Here is a 20699-nt window from a genome sequence, read left to right on the forward strand (position 1 = left end):
ACAATCCTCAATAACACATCAGGCAACACACACTGCTCTGTCACACATCATTCAACACAATCCTTAGTAATACATAAGGCAACAGACACTCCTCTGTCACACATCATTTAACACAATCCCCAGTAATACATCAGGCAACACACAGACCTCTGTCACACATCATTCAACACAATCCTCAGTAACACATTAGGCAACACACAGACTTCTGTTACGTTATTCAGGGAGCACAGTCCGGGGAGTACTGGGGAATACTGTCCTCTGTCCTCAAAGATGTGCATATTTCTCTATTTACAGTTGCCTCGACAAAATAACAGTGAAATGTAGATTATGAAGTGTATGGTGTGCATGTTTTTCCTTAACCCCAGCACCTATCCTAAAGTACATGGGTGACCATCCATCCAAGAGGAGTAGGAACTCCAATGAAATCACTGATGCCATATTTGAACCTCCACTCAGAAACGTAAGTGATCAAGTTCAATAAAGTAATTATTCATAAAACTCTTGTTTTCGTATAAATATACGATTTATAAACAATTTATTCAATTTTAAACTCTTGTTTACTAGAATATATACAATTTATTGATTTGTTCTTATATATCGTTAATTAATCTAACAAAATCTGTTAATATCCCAAATTCAGCTTTATATGATAACATATTTACTGGTGTCTTTTTAATGGCTCTCACGACTTATAATTACCTGACCATGACAGTAACAGTAAATGACACTTATGATATCTATATCTCAAAATGAATTGATAACATCAAATACAGCTGGTGATGTCTGAAAGTTTGAGGTATTATTCTACAGAGCTATGCTGATTTGTTGCAGGAAATCCTGCGAGATGAGGTGTATTGCCAGATCACGAAGCAGCTCACAGACAACCGAGTCAGGTAGGCCAGGGTCTCCTCATGGCAGAGGGGGGCTGGGTGTTACAAGGCAGGTAGGCCAGGGTTCCTCATGGCTGAGGGGGGCTGGGTGTTACAAGTCAGGTAGGCCAGGGTCTCCTCTTAGGTATTACAAGTCAGGTGGCAGAGGGGGCTGGGTGTTACAAGTCAGGTAGGCCAGGGTCTCCTCATGGCAGAGGGGGGCTGGGTATTACAAGTCAGGTAGGCCAGGGTCTCCTGATGGCAGAGGGGGATTGGATATTACAAGTCAGGTAGGCTAGGGTCTCCTGATGGTAGAGGGGAGGGGTGTGTGTGTGTGTGTGTGTTACAAGTCAGGTAGGCTAGAGTCTCCTAATGGCAGAGGGGGGCTGGGTGTTACAAGGCAGGTAGGTTAGAGTTTACTGATGGCAGAGGGGGGCTGGGTGTTACAAGTCAGGTAGGCTAGAGTCTCCGGATGGCAGAGGGGGGTTGGGTATTACAAGTCAGGTAGGCCAGGGTCTCCTCATGGCAGAGGGGGCTTGGGTATTACAAGTCAGGTAGGCTAGGGTCTCCTGATGGTAGAGGGGAGGGGTGTGTGTGTGTTACAAGTCAGGTAGGCTAAAGTCCCCTGATGGCAGAAAGGGCCTGGGTGTTACAAGTCAGGTAGGCTAGAGTCTCCTAATGGCAAAGGGGGGCTGGGTGTTACAAGTCAGGTAGGTTAGAGTTTCCTGATGGCAGAGGGGGGCTGGGTGTTACAAGTCAGGTAGGCTAGAGTCTCCTAATGGCAAAGGGGGGCTGGGTGTTACAAGTCAGGTAGGTTAGAGTCTCCTAATGGCAGAGGGGGCGCTGGGTGTTACAAGTCAGGTAGGCTAGAGTCTCCTGATGGCAGTGTGGGGTTGGGTATTACAAGTCAGGTAGGCTAGAGCCTCCTGATGGCAGAGTGGGGCTGTGTGTTACAAGTCAGGTAGGCCAGGGTCTCATGGCAGAGGGGGGTTGGGTATTACAAGTCAGGTAGGCCAGGGTCTCATGGCAGATGGGGGTTGGGTATTACAAGTCAGGTAGGCCAGAGTCTCCTGATGGCAGAGTGGGGCTGTGTGTTACAAGTCAGGTAGGCTAGAGTCTCTGTATGGCAGAGAGAATACCTGTTTTCATGTTATATCCTGTCATAAATAAGCTGTTTTAGTTTTGATATGCTAAACAATAAACACATTAGGAACCCAAGGCAGCGACACAGGTCATGTTGTACACCCTAAGTGGGGTGGCTGGCACTGAGAGTAGTACATCAGTGACTCATTGCTCGGGTAGACTCATCCACAGTCCATTCACAATCATATCTCGTTTGTTCTGGTCAAATATTGTGACCTGTTAATGTAAAAACAGCAGTACCTGACAAGCAGCTATAGACATTACATTGCTATGGCTGCCAAGAGTCAGCATGTGGTATTTCCTTACAGATCCAGTGAGGAGCGGGGGTATGAGCTGATGTGGCTTGCTACAGGCTGCTTCGCCCCAAGCACAAACCTTCTGAAGGAACTGATGCAGTTTCTCAGGACAAGGAAAAACTCTATTGCCCCAGACTGTATGAACAGACTCAAGAAGACACTTAGGTATGAAACACCTAGAAACGTAGCCTTGCTTCCATTCCCATAAACGTGGGCTGCCATTTGAGTACTTTTGTATGGGGACAATTTTCTCTTTGATGATCTCGACACTGAGACTTCTGTTGTTTGAGCATGAGTGCTGTGTGTTGCAGGAATGGCACCAGAAAGTACCCTCCACATCAAGTGGAGGTGGAGGCCATCCAGCACAAGACAAAGCAGATCCTGCACAAAGTCTACTTCCCTGATGACACAGACGAGGTGGGGATATGCCTCAGTGCTCAGTAACACTCAACTCCCACACTTAACAGAGACATATGTAATAATTCCTGTGTAGATCTGTTGTATTTTTACCGTGAGTCCAAGTCGTATGCTTTCATGTTAACATGTCTCTCCTAATGGACCGTAATAAGAACTGTTATATGTGCATGATTTTTGTCACATCAGGCATTTGAGGTCGAGTCCTGTACTAGAGCAAAGGATTTCTGCCAGAATATTGCCAACAAACTGGCCCTGCGGTCTGCAGAAGGCTTCAGCTTGTTTGTCAAGATAGCTAATAAAGGTTTGTGTGTAAACCTGTGTCATAAAGGGAAGGGTATCTGTTCTTGTTCAGGTTGGGATTGAATGCATCTGTATATGCCAGTTATTTGGTTGGGACACACTTACCCTCATCAAACATAGCAGTCTGCTGTGAGAAGACAGTATGAAGCACATACACTGCTCCAGAATCCCTGGGTTACCATGAAGTCCCTTTGTCATGAAAATCAATGAATTTTATTGTCCTGAGTTATTTCATATGTATATGTGAAGAAATGATTTAGGATGGATTGATGTAAGGGTGATACACAAATAAGAGATAAGTTTGTTTTTTCTATACATACCTGATATTCATTTTAAAGTCTAATGTTCCAAACATTGTTTAATGAAATTATATATTTTGCTTATCTCCCTTTCCCTTGCGAATGGTAGTGGAACATTTGAATCCCTTGAAGTTCCCGAAACGGATGTAAAAATACACTCACCAACGAGTTACCTCCCTTTTCCCGCGTAAACAGTCATGTGACCAGCCTTCCTTGTCACTCTCTCCCTTTTCGCCCAAGTGGATGGTTGGGCAAGCACTGAAGTCCCATATTCGGCATTATATCCTTTTTATTTAGGTCCTATTCTTCAAAATTACGCTGTGTATGGATTTGGCAATAACTACTATGTATTATATGTAAACATTTTGTAAAAATTATTTGTATTTGTGTCATAATGTCATCGTTATGTAACTTTGTTTACATTTCATGAAATCTTGCAGTGTTTCATGGATCGGACGAGGAAGTCATCTCAAGTCACGACTGATTAAACAGGAGATCAGCCTGCAAACCGTATGTTGCTTGCTACTGCTGAAATTCATAATACTGGTGCTATGTTGGTGAGTACGTTGCAGGGGCAGTCTGCTGGTACGTGGGCCAAGAAGAGATCGGCTACAACGCAGTTGACTCCGACTCATGCTAAGAAAAAGACGTCGTCGTCTTCTACTTCGCAGAAGAAAGCATATGTTACCAGATCGGAGGGTAAATCTACGCGGCCTAGTAAGTCAACGCATCAGAAATCCTTCAACGAAGACATATTACCTCCGCATGAAGTAGACGTTTTTTGATGATCCCTCGTCACTTCTACCAAAAGTACCTACGAGATCGGCGACTCAATCGACTTCAAAAACTACTAGATCATCTCCTGCAACGGTCACAGCAGGCCAGCTGTTTGACGAAGTACCACCAACTTCTCAACGGAGTGAAGTCGAGGCACACAACTCATCAGCGTTCGCGAACGCTTCTTCTACACCGCAGCAGCTTCAAACAACGCAGGGACCGCCTCCGTGGTGTAGTGGTTAGAGCGTCTGCCCGGAGAGCGGAAGGTCGCGGGTTCGATCCCCGACCGCGTCATACCAAAAGACGTTAAAATATGGTACTTGTTGGTCCCTGCCTGGCGCTCGGCATTAATGGGTACAACAAGGACTGGTCGGCTCGAGTCAGTATAATGTGTCTGAGTGGGGTATTCATGCTTCACTGCGGCATGGTATCTCAGTGGGATAGTACTATAAAACCAGCTTAAGTCTGGGCTAGTACAAGCAGCCACACATACACATACACACGCATGCACGTCGTCATATGAGCGAAATATTCTCAAGCGCGACGTTAAACCCAATTTCACCTCACCTCACCTCACCTCAATCAACGCAGAACTTGATCCGTGTGAAATTTGAGACGATTGACCAACCAGATGATGGAACGTAGGTTCGAAGAAGAAGCGAAGGCTCGGCGAAGCCTCTCATGTACTGACATCATGCGCAAACCTATGGACCTGTGCGAACCCACGGACCTGTGCGAACCCACGGACCTGCGCGAACCCACTCTTCATAGAACTACGTCTCAAGACTACGTAGGCGAACGTACACCTTTGCGAAGGTCTCCACAGTCTGACGACTCTGTCATCTTGGAGGAGGATAGAAGACATGAGATGCCTAACTCACCGTTCTACATCTCAATGTTCGAGAACATCGAAGGATCCATCTCCTACATCTAGCCGTTCTAGATCGAGATCTCAAATCTCTCACAGACGTTCGCGAAGAGAAGGCTCACATCACAGAGGTTCGGGAAGGGATACATCTAGCGACAGAGGTTTGCGAAGAGTAGGCTCACATCACAGAGGTTCGCGAAGAGATGAATCCACAGATAGAGGTTCGCGAAGAGAGGTCTCTCAAGATAGACGTTCGCAAAGGGAGGAATTTTCAGTTCGCGAAAGGCTGAGGGAGGTTTGAAAAGGGATACAGGTTCGCAGAAGGATGATTTGCGGAGTCATAGCTTTACCGATCAGGACATAACTGATGAATAACCAGACTTCATCTTCCTGGAATCAGAGGTAACAGATTGGATAGCCAATTGCTGAACTTGGAGTCTCCTTCTAAAGATATAGATGAAGTCTACACTTATAAGATGCGTAATGATGACTTTGACTCAGTGACTATTCCTCCGATTGAACCTATATCCAAGGTACCTTCTAACCAACGCACAGCTTTGAGAAAGCTGCAGACATATACAAGGTTCGAGAACTCAGATAACAGCAGAAAACAGCAACGCGGACATCTACAGGGTTCGTGAACCCTAGGGTTAACAAACCCTTGCATCAACAGGCAGGATGTTGACGTTGACTCTAATACCATACGGCTGAATAAAACGAAGCAATGATGAGAACAGATGGTTTTGTCAGAGTTTAAAACTCAACAAAAACATTTACAACATGTGCGATCTCTACAGTTTACAGCCTGCACAACTCTACAACCTGCACAAACCTTATACCTGTATAAGTTCAGTTTCGGATGACAACCTACTTGATGATAGGAATCCCTTCATCTATACGGATGTTGAGGTCTTATACGGGGTAGCAGATGGCCTGTGGATATTGTAGTTCACTCACTCACTCCAACCCAACAGAGACGTACTGCATATATGCTGATAACTTTGACTCCAATATGATATCACCTATGAAGCCGATATCTCAAGTACTGGAGAACCTCAAGGCGACCTTTGTAAAGGGCTTAAGGTTAACAATGCCTTCAAGTATCCTTGAACAGACGCACAGATGATATTATTAACACTCGTCACTCAGCATGGGGATTAGGATTATATATCCTATCAACTAGATTCAACATTGGTATTTCTTCAAGATCCATACAGACATACGTCTCGACAGCCTCCTTCGTCATGCTGGGAATAAGTGATTTATATCACCAAACAAGAATTTACACTTGGAGCAACCCTTATTCAAGAGGGTTATATGTGCGGCGTAGAATTATGCGCGCTTTTACTCAACCAACTAATTGCATCAGATTTTATGGAGGCCAACTTGCTACAACACCGGTGACGTCATGCTTGGAAGCTGATTGGTCCATGTCAGACAACGCCTCCCACTGACAGAGCAGGCTCCAGCATGTTTTCTGATTTGTAAACAAACCCGTGGTACGGGGAATATTTCATCGGCAGCCTTGGAAACAGTATACAACTACGGCCTGTTGTCATCATGGGAATCTAATAGATGTCTAGCCTTGACAGCAGAATAAACAATGTTTATTCTGGAAGTTGTCGCTGATAAAAGTCGGTATGAGTACCTGTCCCCTGCGATGCTACACTGGAGCCAGCCTTGCTATAAATAGACAACGCTTCGATGTATGCTGACCAACACAGATCGCCTGCGCATAAAAGGGGAAGAATGATGTATCATCACTGCAATCAGAGTTTAGCACTTCCAATGGAGCGTCCTACCGTTTGGAATATCATCGGCTCTATGATTTTTCATACGAATAACCAAGCCTATTGGCACCTATCTGCAGCATCGAGGTCTACGTAGTGCCGGTCATTTGGACGACAGCATACAGGTTCTTCAAAGTGCCAATCAACTCAGACAGCAGCTGAACTTCACAATTAATTTGCTCACGCAACTAGGATGGCTAGTGAACCTGATGAAGTTGGAGTTAGAATCAAACAAGATCTTCAATTGCTGGGAATAAGAATTATCACAACACAGAATCGAATTGTGGTCCCAGAAGATTATTGGGTCAAGATACAAGCCATGATTTCACAAGCAGTCATCTCTCCGTTAACACTACGAACATGGCAATGTCTACTCAGTCTACTAACCTCAGCGCAGGACTTGACTCGCACAGGAACGTTACAACTAAGGCCGCTGCTATGGTTCCTGACAAAACATCTGGACAGCGTCGACCCTATCTTGCTGCCAGACAATCTTAAGAGGTACCTACTTTGGTGGACCCACAGGTCGAACGTCTGCGGAGGGACCTATTTACAAGAGCCGGCCTTCGACACACATCTCTGCGTAGACGCATCGATACAAGGTTGGGGTGCACATCTCAACAATCAAGTTGCATCAAGGAAGTGGTCCAAAGCAGAGCAGCATCTTCACATCAATCTGCTGGAGATGAAAGCTGTGATCAACGCCTTACAACTATGGTCGAGCTCGCTTATCAACCGAATGCTGATGGTCCACACGGACAACTCTACTGTGGCATTCTTCATATATCGGCAAGGATCTACAAGATCACCAAGCCTACTACAGCTCACATTCCAGTTGTTTGACATCATGGAGGAGGCAAACATCTGGATAAAGGCGTGTCACATACCAAGAGCCAAGAACGTGCTTGCAGAAGCTCTCTCCCGACCACTGCACCCGTCACCTATTGAATGGATGCTCCATCCAGAAGCATTTCGGCTCATCATAATGGAAATAGGATCCCCATGCATAGACCTGTTTGCAACGAGGGTCAACAAACAACTAGAGACGTTTGTCTCACCAGTTCCAGATCCTCAAGCCTGGGCAACAGATGCACCGAAGATATCATGGGAAGGACTAAACGCTTATGCGTTTCCACAACTGATATTACTACCGAAAATACTGTTGAAGATCAAACAGACACAGGCGCTACAACTGACTTTGGTCGCGCCTTACTGGCCAGGGAGAGTATGGTTCCTAGACCTAATAGAAGATCTCGGAAGTCCAACAATCAAGTTACCAGATTGGCCGAACCTACTCATACATCCGCACACCAAGCAAGTCCACGGGAACCCAACACTGGACGATATCAAAACATGTTTGAAGAAAAGAGGATACTTAGCCAGGGCAGCCAAGGCAGTAACGCTAGCGTTACGCATATCTACTCGTAACCTGTATGATGACAAGTGGCTGAAGTTTGAGACTTATGCAAGGCGGAAAGGCTTCATTGCTATGAAAGCTACTCATCCTCAAGTGGCGGAATACCTGTGTCATCTTAGACAGACTAGACATCTGAAAGGTCCGACATTATCTACATACCTTGCTGCCATCAGTACAGTGATTACCATGAAAACAGGCATCAAGTTGACGAAAGTACCAGAATTACTTGCTCTGCTGAGATCTTTTAAACTGGAAGACCAGCAAAAGAAGTTTAGAGCTCCGGCCTGGGATCTGAATGTAATTCTACATCATCTTACCAGTTGATGCCTACGAACCTCTAGATCAGACTACCTTCGAGCTGCTCACACAGAAGACTCTGTTCCTGCTTGCGCTAGCCACGGCAGCTCGGATATCAGAAATACATACGCTGGACTTTGGTCGAACCAGATTCGACACGGGGCAACATGCTGCAGTTCATCTAGGACTTAGATGTGACTTCATTGCCAAGAACCAACTACCAGGTCAACCAGATAGACAGTTCCACGTACCAGCGCTATCTACAATCCTCGGACTAGAGGATATAGAGGACCTATCCTTGTCTCCGGTCAGAGCCCTGAAGATATATCTTCAAAAGACTAAGACAAGGAGACGAAAATTCAAGCGCCTGTTCATCCCATTATCCACAGAGACATCAGTAGAAGTCTCAAGAACGACGATATCGTTCTAGATGAGAGCCTATAAAGCAGCAGGACTAGAACTTCCTAGAGCTTCCAACCAACACGAAGTCAGAGCACTGGCGTCAACACTAGCTCTGCATGGACATTGCTCTATATCAGCAATTATGGAGGGCTGCTTTTGGCAGTCGGACACAGTGTTTGCCAACCACTACCTCGGAGACATAGCCACTGAAGACGTCTCAGGCATTCACCAATTCGGGCCTCTCGTTGCAGCACAGCAACTAACGGTTCCTCAAAGGCGCTGAGTTGGAAAATCTCACCCTTTATCACGTTGACTTGTTGATAACTTTTACTAAGGAAAAGTATTAGTTTGAAAGTCCATGCACACAGTCTAGGACAGACTAGCATGAGTGATTAAAGATCCTGTACGGGTAAAGGTCTTACCTGTACGTGAAGGGGTCGCAACTCATTTATGATAAAGATCTTATCATAATCTATGGGTTGTTATAAGATATCTAGTAGTAAGAAGATACTAGTTTATCTGAAGCCACATGAATCAAGATGATTCAATTTGTCTGAGATGGAGGTAAGACAAGAAGTTGTCCCCCCGAGTTATAACGGAAGTTGGAAGAATAGGATATCGGAAATGCTGCTACGCAGTTCCCATGTGGGGGATACCGGACGTATTTAAAGGACAGCTGATGAATCCAGGAAGTGGCCTGACCCACCACCAATCCGTCGGATTCTATAAGCAAAAGATCATGAGTCAGGATAAGAAAACATATGTAATTTTTCAAGTAAAATTGATATTTTTTATACTTATCCTGACTCATGAGGTCAAGCCCTCCCGACCTCCCCGCTGGAAACACTTCGGATTTCATAGTAGATCCAAGTGCTTGGGCAGAAAAATCAGGAGAGAGTGACAGGTAAGGCTGGTCACATGACTGTTTACGCGGGAAAAGGTAGGTACCTTAAGGGGCGCGGTGGGCGAGCTGGCTAAGACGCCAGGCTAGTGATCCAGCGAGGTTGAGGTGCCGGGATCGAGCCCACCTGTGACCGGGTGTAAAAAACCTTGGAGTCAACTTTCTGTGCAGACTCTTTCAGTGTTGTCACAACCCCTAGTGTACAGTACACATCCCTGTGCACTTAAAAGAACCCACGAATCCGTTGGTATATGACCAGATGGTGGCCACATGAATACGTGCAAACACCTAGTTGCGGGTACAGCAACGTGCAGTGAACTTGGACAAAGTACTGTGACTATGTGTCCCAGTCCACCCAGCTGTGAATGGGTACCTCGTTAGGATGAGAAGGCCACAATAACTCGGTGCGCCTAGTGGCTGCAAGAGTTGTATACTCCCCCAGGGAGTTGAGATTGATAATACGATGTGCCGTTGAGATTGACATCCAATGATCGAGGGGAAAATACCAGCGCCTTGAGCATGCACTAGTTGCCTGGATATGTGCGCTATATAAATATCCTATAATAACTCGTGGGTGAGTGTATGTTTACGTCCGCTTCGGGAACTTCAAGGGATTCAAGTGTTCCACAACCATTCGTAAGGGAAAGGGAGATAAGCAAAAGATCATGAGTCAGGATAAGTATAATAATATTAATTTTACTGGAAAAATTACATTTGTGTGATAAATGTTCATATTTAAGTTTCAACATTGCAGTTATTAGTGTTCCTGAGGGAGATTTCTTCTTTGACTTTGTGCGTTATCTGACTGACGGGATCAGAAAGGCACGGCCATCCAGGGATGGTGAGTAGGTCCTGCTCCTCACTGACCATCAGGCTCCAGGATATACCAGCTTGTTATTGACCACACATTAACATTCGGGGATATTTCAGTTAACTGTGGACTTGTGAAGATCCGGGAAAGAATTGATCTTCAGTAACCCATTCTTGTCGTAAGAGGCGACTAACAGGATCAGGTGATCAGGCTCGCTGACTTGGTTGACACATGTCATTGTATCCCAGTTGTGTAGATCGATGCTCATGCTATTGATCACTGGATTGTTGGGTCCAGACTTGATAATTTACAGACCGCCGCCATATAGCTGGAATATTGCTGAGTGCGGCGTAAAACTAAACTAAACTCACTCACTCAGTTAAGTGTCTGATATATGTCCTGCATTCCTTATTCTGGCAATATTAAAACCAACTTGAACTAAGGTGTCAAGTATCTTTGAAGTTTGATGTTTTGTAAGGATCTTAGGGAAAGGAAACATCACCTGTTGTTTACATGTATTCTCTGACTTGATAGTTGATGTAAGTTATGCTCATAAGACTGAGGGGCGGTGGTTTAGCCTACTGGTTAAAGCGTTCGCTTGTCACGCCGAAGACCTGTGTCCGATTCGATACATTGGTACAATGTGTGAAGCCCTTTTCTGGTGTCCCCTGCCTTGATGTTGCTGGAATATTGCTAAAAGTGGCGTAGAACCATACTCACTCACTCATAAGACTGGAAGTAAACAAGCACTCCCTGCCTTAAGACACCATGGGAAGGTCTGTAATGACGGCACTAAGTTACTGTTTTGTCTCATCACAATAAACTCACTCCATCCTGAGTGTCAACTTCAAAACACCACAAGCGATGAGGGTGATTACGGTTGGGCATTCTAACTGGCAAAAGTAGTACATTACCAACTTTGTTAGCATATTCATTCAAACAAAACTGCTAAAAATATCCAAACAATAGAAATAAACATTTTCTTCCAAAAAATGAATGTTTAATCAATAAGATTGCCTGTCTGAAATGAACATCTATTTTTCTGTTACAATGTTTGGTAAAGTATGTTGTTATTCTTATGTTTTTGTGGTTTCTGATTGTGTTGCACAGAAGTAATGCGTTACACACATAATGTTAGAGTAATCCAGCTTGTTTAGACAGATGTTAGTGTTTAGTGTGTGAGAGCTCCTGTGAGTATATACCCAAGGAGAGAAGCCTGAGTTGCCCAGTTGTTGCCTGCTACAGGTGCTGTCCCACAGTTTACATACCAGGTGTTCTTTATGAAGAAGCTGTGGACCAACACAGTGCCCGGCAAAGACATCAACGCTGACTTGATCTTCCACTACCACCAGGTAGGATGAAAAGATGTCCTTACGACATTTGTGGTCCCTACTCGTCAGTGGGACTGATTCCTGTATTAAGCCCTGCATGCTGTATGTAGTCATGTAATATAGAGCCCTGTTTTCTTGGACAACTTTGCATCTCGCCCTCCTTTCTGTATTTCTCCCAGTTTCCAGTATTTAGCCCTGTTTTCTGTGTTTAGCCATGTATCTAGTCCTGTTTTCTGTGTTTAGTCATGTATCTAGCCCTGTTTTCTGTGTTTAGCCATGTATCTAGTCCTGTTTTCTGTGTTTAGCCATGTATCTAGCCCTGTTTTCTGTGTTTAGTCATGTATCTAGCCCTGTTTTCTGTGTTTAGCCATGTATCTAGCCCTGTTTTCTGTCTTTAACCATGTATCTAGCCCTGTTTTCTGTGTTTAGCCATGTATCTAGCCCTGTTTTCTGTGTTTAGTCATGTATCTAGCCCTGTTTTCTGTCTTTAGCCATGTATCTAGCCCTGTTTTCTGTGTTTAAGTCATGTATCTAGCCCTGTTTTCTGTCTTTAGCCATGTATCTAGCCCTGTTTTCTGTGTTTAGCCATGTATCTAGCCTTGGTTTCTGTGTTTTGCCATGTTTCTAGCCCTGTTCAGCTCTATTTGCTGTATGTAGTAATGTATAGAGAGCCCTGTTTCCTGGGTAACATTGCATCAAACCCTGGTGCCTGTATTCAGCCATGTCTCTAGCCCTCTCTCCTCTATAGCGCTATGCCTCAAGCCCTCTCTCCTGTATATCGCCATGTCTCTAGCCCTCTCTCCTGTATATCACCATGCCTCAAGCCCTCTCTCCTGTATATTGCCATGCCTCAAGCCCTCTCTCCTGTATATCGCCATGTCACTATCCCTCTCTCCTGTATATCACCATGCCTCTAGCCCTCTCTCCTGTATATTGCCATGCCTCAAGCCCTCTCTCCTGTATATTGCTATGCCTCAAGCCCTCTCTCCTGTATATCGCCATGTCACTAGCCCTCTCTCCTGTATATCACCATGCCTCAAGCCCTCTCTCCTGTATATTGCCATGCCTCAAGCCCTCTCTCCTGTATATTGCTATGCCTCAAGCCCTCTCTCCTGTATATCGCCATGTCTCTAGCCCTCTCTCCTGTATATCACCATGCCTCTAGCCCTCTCTCCTGTATATTGCCATGCCTCAAGCCCTCTCTCCTGTATATCGCCATGCCTCAAGCTATCTCTCTTGTATATCGCCATGTCTCCAGCGCTCTCTCCTGTACATTGCATGTATCTAGCCGTCTCTCCTTTATTTAATTGTGCCATTAACCCACTCTCCTGTATATCATTGTGCCTTTAGCGTTCTCTCTGTATATCACCATGCATCTAACCCTGTTTTCTGCATCTAACCCAGGTTCCTGTATCTAGTCCTGTTTTCTGCATCTAACCCAGGTCCCTGTATGTAGCCCTGTTTCCTGTATCTAGCCCTGTTTCCTGCATCTAGCCCTGTTTCCTGTATCTAGCCTGTTTCCTGCATCTAGCCCTGTCTCCTGCATCTAACCCAGGTTCCTGCATGTAGCCCTGTTTCCTACATCTAACCCAGGTTCCTGTATGTAGCCCTGTTTCCTGCATCTAACCCAGGTTCCTGCATGTAGCCCAGGTTCTTGCATGTAGCCCTGTTTCCTGTATGTAGCCCAGGTTCCTGTATGTAGCCCTGGTTCCTGTATTTAGCCCTGTTTCCTGTATTTAGCCCTGTTTCTTGTATGTAGCCCTGTTTCCTGCATCTAGCCCTGTTTCCTGCATCTAGCCCTGTTTCCTGTATCTAGCCCTGTTTCCTGCATCTAGCCCTGTTTCCTGTATCTAGCCCTGTTTCTTGTATCTAGCCCTGTTTCCTGCATCTAACCCAGGTTCCTGTATGTAGCCCTGTTTCCTGTATGCAGCCCTGTTTCCTGCATATAACCCTGTTTCCTGTATCTAGCCCTGTTTCCTGTATGTAGCCCTGTTTCTTGTATGTAGCCCTGTTTCTTGTATGTAGCCAAGTTTCCTGCATCTAGCCCTGTTTCCTGTATCTAGCCTGTTTCCTGCATCTAGCCCTGTCTCCTGCATCTAACCCAGGTTCCTGCATGTAGCCCTGTTTCCTACATCTAACCCAGGTTCCTGTATGTAGCCCTGTTTCCTGCATCTAACCCAGGTTCCTGCATGTAGCCCAGGTTCCTGCATGTAGCCCTGTTTCCTGTATGTAGCCCAGGTTCCTGTATGTAGCCCGGGTTCCTGTATTTAGCCCTGTTTCCTGTATTTAGCCCTGTTTCTTGTATGTAGCCCTGTTTCCTGCATCTAGCCCTGTTTCCTGCATCTAGCCCTGTTTCCTGTATCTAGCCCTGTTTCCTGTATCTAGCACTGTTTCCTGCATCTAGCCCTGTTTCCTGTATCTAGCCCTGTTTCTTGTATCTAGCCCTGTTTCCTGCATCTAACCCAGGTTCCTGTATCTAGCCCTGTTTCCTGTATGTAGCCCTGTTTCCTGCATATAACCCTGTTTCCTGTATGTAGCCCTGTTTCCTGTATGTAGCCCTGTTTCTTGTATGTAGCCCTGTTTCTTGTATGTAGCCCAGTTTCTTGTATCTAGCCCTGTTTCCTGTATCTAGCCCTGTTTCCTGCATCTAGCCCTGTTTCCTGCATCTAGCCCTGTTTCCTGTATCTAGCCCTGTTTCTTGTATCTAGCCCTGCTGCTGTATCTAACCCAGGTTCCTGTATGTAGCCCGGTTTCCTGTATGTAGCCCTGTTTCCTGTATGTAGCCCTGTTTCCTGTATGTAGCCCTGTTTCCTGCATCTAGCCCTGTCTCCTGTATGTAGCCCTGTTTCCTGTATGTAGCCCTGTTTCTTGTATGTAGCCCAGTTGCTTGTATCTAGCCCTGTTTCCTGTATCTAGCCCTGTTCCTGTATGTAGCCCTGTTTCCTTTATCTAGCCCTGTTTCCTGCATCTAGCCCTGTTTCCTGTATGTAGCCATGTTTCCATGTATCTAGCCCTGTTTCCTGCATCTAGCCCTGTTTCCTTCATCTAGCCCTGTTTCCTGTATCTAGCCCTGTTTCCTGTATGTAGCCCTGTTTCCTGTATGTAGCCCTGTTTCCTGTATGTAACCCTGTTTCCTGTATCTAGCCCTGTTTCCTGTATGTAGCCTGGGTTCCTGTATCTAGCCCTGTTTCCTGTATCTAGCCCTGTTTCTTGTATCTAGCCCTGTTTCCTGCATCTAACCCAGGTTCATGTATGTAGCCCTGTTTCCTGTATGTAGCCCTGTTTCCTGTATCTAGCCCTGTTTCCTGTATGTAGCCCTGTTTCCCTTCATCTAGCTTTGTTTCCTGCATCTAGCCCTGTTTCCTGTATGTAGCCCTGTTTCCTGTATCTAGCCCTGTTTCCTGTATCTAGCCCTGTTTCCTGCATGTAGCCCTGTTTCCTGTATCTAGCCCTGTTTCCTGTATGTAGCCCTGTTTCCTGTATCTAGCCCTGTTTCCTGTATCTAGCCCTGTTTCCTGTATCTAGCCCTGTTTCCTGCATGTAGCCCTGTTTCCTGTATCTAGCCCTGTTTCCTGCATGTAGCCCTGTCTCCTGCATCTAACCCAGGTTCCTGTATGTAGCCCTGTTTCCTGCATCTAACCCAAGTTCCTGCATGTAGCCCTGTTTCCTGTATGTAGCCCTGTTTTCCGTATGTAGCCTGTGTTCCTGTATTTAGCCCTGTTTCCTGCATCTAGCCCTGTTCTGTGTTGTAGGAGCTGCCGAAACTGCTGCGTGGCTACCACCGGTGCAGCAAGGAGGAAGCAGCAATCCTGGGTGCTCTCATATACAGGGTCAAGTATGGAGAGAGCAAGAAGGAACTGCAAACGTTGGTGTGAGTATTCACCAGTTACTCTCGGGTATTGTGTTACAGGATGTGTTTTGACATAGACAATCATTGGTATATGCCCCTATTTTGCAGGAGAGCATTGCGTGAATTCCTACCACAAGATATGGTTAAAGCTCAGTCACCTGAAGACTGGAAAAGGGTAAGTGGTTTCTGTAGTTTCATGTGCTTTGCTTTGTAATAGAAAGTCTGTTATGACCATGGTCTCCTGTTCACTAATCTCTGTTCACCAATCTCTGGTTAGAGCCCAACTGTGCCACTGTTTGTGATCATGGCCTCGTAATCACCCATCTCTGATTAGAGCCCAACTGTGCCACTATTTGTGACCATGATTCCCTATCCACCAATCTCTGTAGGTAGAGCCCACTGTTTGTGACCATGGTTCCCTATTCACCAATCTCTGTAGTTAGAGCCCACTGTTTGTGTCCGTGGTTCCCTATTCACCAATCTCTGTAGTTAGAGCCCACTGTTTGTGACCATGGTTCCCTATTCACCAATCTCTGTAGTTAGAGCCCAATCGTGACTGCTGCAGGCGATAGTGGCTGCATACAACAGAGATGCTGGCAAAAGCCAGGAAGATGCCAAGGTGGAGTTCCTCAAGATCATCTTTAAGTGGCCAACATTTGGATCAGCATTCTTTGAAGTCAAGGTAAACTCCAGAATATTCAGGTTTTAGATGCCTAGGCAATGGATGTGTTGTGATGCCTGTTATCAATGACTTACCACTTATGTATCGGAATTTACCAGACACAGTATTGGTTCCTGCATGCAAAGTGAAATTTGATGTGAATATTTTATGATGCAAACAAAAATTAATTAACATGTCTGCTTGAATCACTAAATTTATCAACGTTGTTCTTGATTGCATGATCAGGTTGACAATATGAGACTTTCATCAAGAAAGGGCACAAATAATGTTCTTTGAAATGTTCTCCCCTCAGTACCCAGCTATATTCATATAGATAGAACAAGTATATATATCTGGATGACAACTTCTTTTATTCTAGAGCATGACATTTCAATACAGGTTCTTGTATCGTTTTCAAGTATGAAAACAATACAAGAACCTGTATCGAAACATTGTGCTCTAGAATAAAAGACGTTGTCATCCATATTATCTGACTTCCAACTTCTAAAATGCCACTCAGAGCAGCCATATTCATGTCATGTACCCCCAAAAATCTAATGCTGAGGTCACCAATTACTCAAACTTAGACAGACCCAAGTTAATCCCATGTATTTTGGATGCTTGATAAGGGCCAATGATTATTTCCTGCACAGCAAACAACAGAGCCCAATTACCCTGAGATCCTGCTTATCGCCATCAACAAGAGTGGTGTGAACCTCATCCACCCCCATAGCAAGGTACGTACCACTATTCATCAACACACTGGAGGACTTACATCAGCAGATTGGTATAATTCCTTCAGCAGTGGAAGGCGGTAAGCTGACCACAGATTCATGAATGCAGGACAGTATACTGGTCAGGCCATAGCCCACTCAAAATTATGTATACTTCAAGGAATCTACCTTTCATATAGTTGATTTAATAAATCTCCCACATTTAACAATGTCTGCAAACACATATTTCATTTTAATACACCTTATTTTATTGATAGAAAAAAATTGGTACCTATTTCCTGCAATGAAAAAACAATTTTCAGCCACGTACTTTCAAAATGGCTTCATCTCAGTCGTAGCAGTCAATGCTTCTGGTACCCTGGCGTTAATAGTCAATATGAATGTCAAGAGTGTGTACACTGAGACTTGAGGAACACACATTCTCGTCATGGTATCCCTGGACATTACCACAACAGACAAGACATTACTGACACACGGATGTTTGTGTTTGCCAGGAGATCCTTGCCACCCATCCTTTCACCAAGATCTCCAACTGGAGCAGTGGTAACACCTACTTCCACATGACCATCGGCAACCTGGTGCGTGGCAGCAAGCTGTTGTGTGAGACATCACTGGTGAGTCATTAACATTCTTTGCTGACACTGACTGTATTAGCTTCCCATGTTGACATCCTGTGTGATTAGTGTGTATCAGTTTGTGAAGGTGTGGGAAAGCTGTACACATACAAGGTTTGCACCACCCTAACAAATTGTCAGAATTTATGAAAGCAGAATGTAACAGTTTATGAAGGTGTCAGAAAGCTGTACACATACAAGGCTTGCACCACCCTAATAAATTGTCAGAATTTATGAAAGCAGAATGTAACAGCTTGTGAAGGTGTCAGAAAGCGGTACACATACAAGGTTTGCACCACCCTAACAAATTGTCAGAATTTATGAAAGCAGAATGTAACAGTTTGTGAAGGTGTAAGAAAGCTGTACACATACAAGGGTTTGCACCACCCTAGCAAATTGTCAGAATTTATGAAAGCAGAATGTAACAGTTTATGAAGGTGTAAGAAAGCTGTACACATACAAGGTTTGCACCACCCTAACAAATTGTCAGAATTTATGAAAGCAGAATGTAACAGTTTGTGAAGGTGTCAGAAAGCGGTACACATACAAGGTTTGCACCAACCTAGCAAATTGTCAGAATTTATGAAAGCAGAATGTAACAGTTTGTGAAGGTGTCAGAAAGCCGTACACATTCAAGGTTTGCACCACCCGAACAAATTGTCAGAATTTATGAAAGCAGAATGTAACAGTTTGTGAAGGTGTCAGAAAGGTGTACACATACAAGGTTTGCACCACCCGAACAAATTGTCAGAATTTATGAAAGCAGAATGTAACAGTTTGTGAAGGTGTCAGAAAGCTGTACACATACAAGGTTTGCACCACCCGAACAAATTGTCAGAATTTATGAAAGCAGAATGTAACAGTTTGTGAAGGTGTCAGAAAGCGGTACTAGGTTTGTACCTGGACCCAGCAGTGTGAGGTGACTAACATGTTGATGAGCTAGCGACAGCTGTGACTGCTTACACCTCACAAGATTGGGCATTGCTCCTACAGTCACCATCTGGTTTGCTTGTGAAAAACTTGTGATGTACTACTACAATATTGCCTGTGTAGAACTAACTACTCATGTGGCAAGTCACCCACTCCTGCCGCTGAGTCACCAGTAATACTGTGTGTGATGTTGCAGGGCTACAAGATGGACGACCTGCTCACCTCCTACATCAGTTTGATGCTGACCACCATGAACAGACCGAAGCGGCAGTAGAGGCCGTACACACCACCCCGACAGCCATCACCACCAACTTTCAAACACACCACATTGCCACATGAATGAGTCAGCAGACCCAATACTGCTGGATACAGGCTTGCTCTAGCTGCCCACGCAGCCTCCGGAGGGCCCTCAGATGTATTGTGCTGGAGAGTCATCATTCCGATGTACATCAGCACATTGTGATGAGAACTTTGCTCACCGATCATGCTCCATATGTGTTTATATGCAGGGTCCAGAGACTCCTATGTTTATGCAGTCCTATATGTGTTCTACTCAAGAGAGTGCAGTTGTTCCCACCCAGCTCTGCCTGTCTATGCAGACTAAGGCAGGGGAGAGAGAGAAATGTTAGGACAAATGTCTGACCATTCCTGTTGTATTTTTATTGTTATATTTTTGATTTACACTATTTATGTATACAATTATTATTAAACATTTATGTTTATGTACCTATATATATATACATATATATATGTGACATTCCGTTTGGCTTGAATTTGTTCATTCATTTGCTTTTACCTTTTGATATAAGTGAATGATATGCTCAGCTTGCTCCACATTGTAAATTGCTGCAGGCCAACCTTGTGTTACCTGTGGATGACTGTCGGTGTCTGTCAGCCTTGAGACTGATGGGCCCGTGGGCCAACTGTGTGTTGTGTCAGCACCTGGTCATTACCACAGGATACCATGGCCACAATATTCACTGTGCTGGACATTGGTGTCAGATGTGTTTCAGATATTTTGTAACATTTGCTTCAAAAGCGTATGGAATTGCCCACTTTAAGGGATGATGCCTTTGAGTGAAATAGCTTATGGGCTCTTAAGGGTTACCATTGCTAAAAGTAGGTACTATCTATGACATGAGGAGTTTAAGCGGAGTGAGGGTGGAGGGGAGGAAGAACAGCTCCGTGTAGATGAGGAGGAGGTTATAGCATTCCGTCTAGGTCTCACTGGCACATAATACACGCTGTATGTATTTTGTAACAGTACTGGTCTCATAGTAGTGGTCCCGAAACAAACCTCCGGGTTGTGTATAAACTGTATCTCACAGGTAGTGGCAGATAGATCTAGATACTTGGATACCTGGCCTTATTTCTAATGTAACATATAGTCCTACATTGTAGTGTCTTTGGCAGGGAAAAACCCATTTGGCAACAGATGCCTTGGTGTCCCAGACCTGCTCTGAAAGATAGCTCCCAGACTGGTCACCTTTACATCACATGACTCTGTCAAGTGCCCGAACAAAAACCATGGCTGATTAACAACCATAGCTAGGGCTGGCAGTTTGTATGTTAAGTATACAGTATACAGATGATTTAACTCTTTGTACGGTAGTATGCAATAGATGTTAGTTTTCAAATCTGAAAAATGAACTAACTGCAGTGTAATCAGATATACATTCAAAATGTATTTTTGTATAATTAAATGTTAACCATACGAGTGAGTGTTATCCCCTTGTAACTTATAATCTTCTCTGTGTATATTATGGTAATGTCATGTGCACTATATCATGCAGATTCGTTTTTACTCATATTCACATGTTTACTTTTGTAATATTAATTTTTCACCTGGCTGTCCCTTTTGCAGTACAATTTTTGCAATATGCCTAAAGTATATTTTCGTATGCATATGACTATAAAGTATTCAGATGATACACATGTTCTGTAGTTTCTTCCTGTAGCCTGTTATCCACACATGGATGAGACCGACCTGTC

General features: G+C 44.5%; 1 protein-coding gene across 1 annotated transcript; it reads left to right on the forward strand.

Moving 5' to 3' along the window:
* Positions 1-350: 350 nt before the first annotated feature.
* Positions 351-20638, forward strand: LOC124266021 (myosin-VIIa-like). Its single transcript, XM_046700831.1, has 13 exons — positions 351-460; positions 832-893; positions 2321-2473; positions 2620-2725; positions 2912-3026; positions 10531-10617; positions 11833-11939; positions 15671-15789; positions 15877-15943; positions 16334-16450; positions 17083-17166; positions 17658-17777; positions 18904-20638. Exons 1-13 carry the CDS (start codon positions 383-385, stop codon positions 18979-18981), a joined length of 1293 nt encoding a protein of 430 aa, XP_046556787.1. The 5' UTR covers positions 351-382; the 3' UTR covers positions 18982-20638.
* The last annotated feature ends 61 nt before the right edge of the window (positions 20639-20699 follow it).

The sequence above is a fragment of the Haliotis rubra genome, unplaced genomic scaffold (genome assembly GCF_003918875.1).
Source record: "Haliotis rubra isolate DU_JTF1 unplaced genomic scaffold, ASM391887v1 Scf1228, whole genome shotgun sequence".
Taxonomy (NCBI): Eukaryota; Metazoa; Mollusca; class Gastropoda; order Lepetellida; family Haliotidae; genus Haliotis; species Haliotis rubra.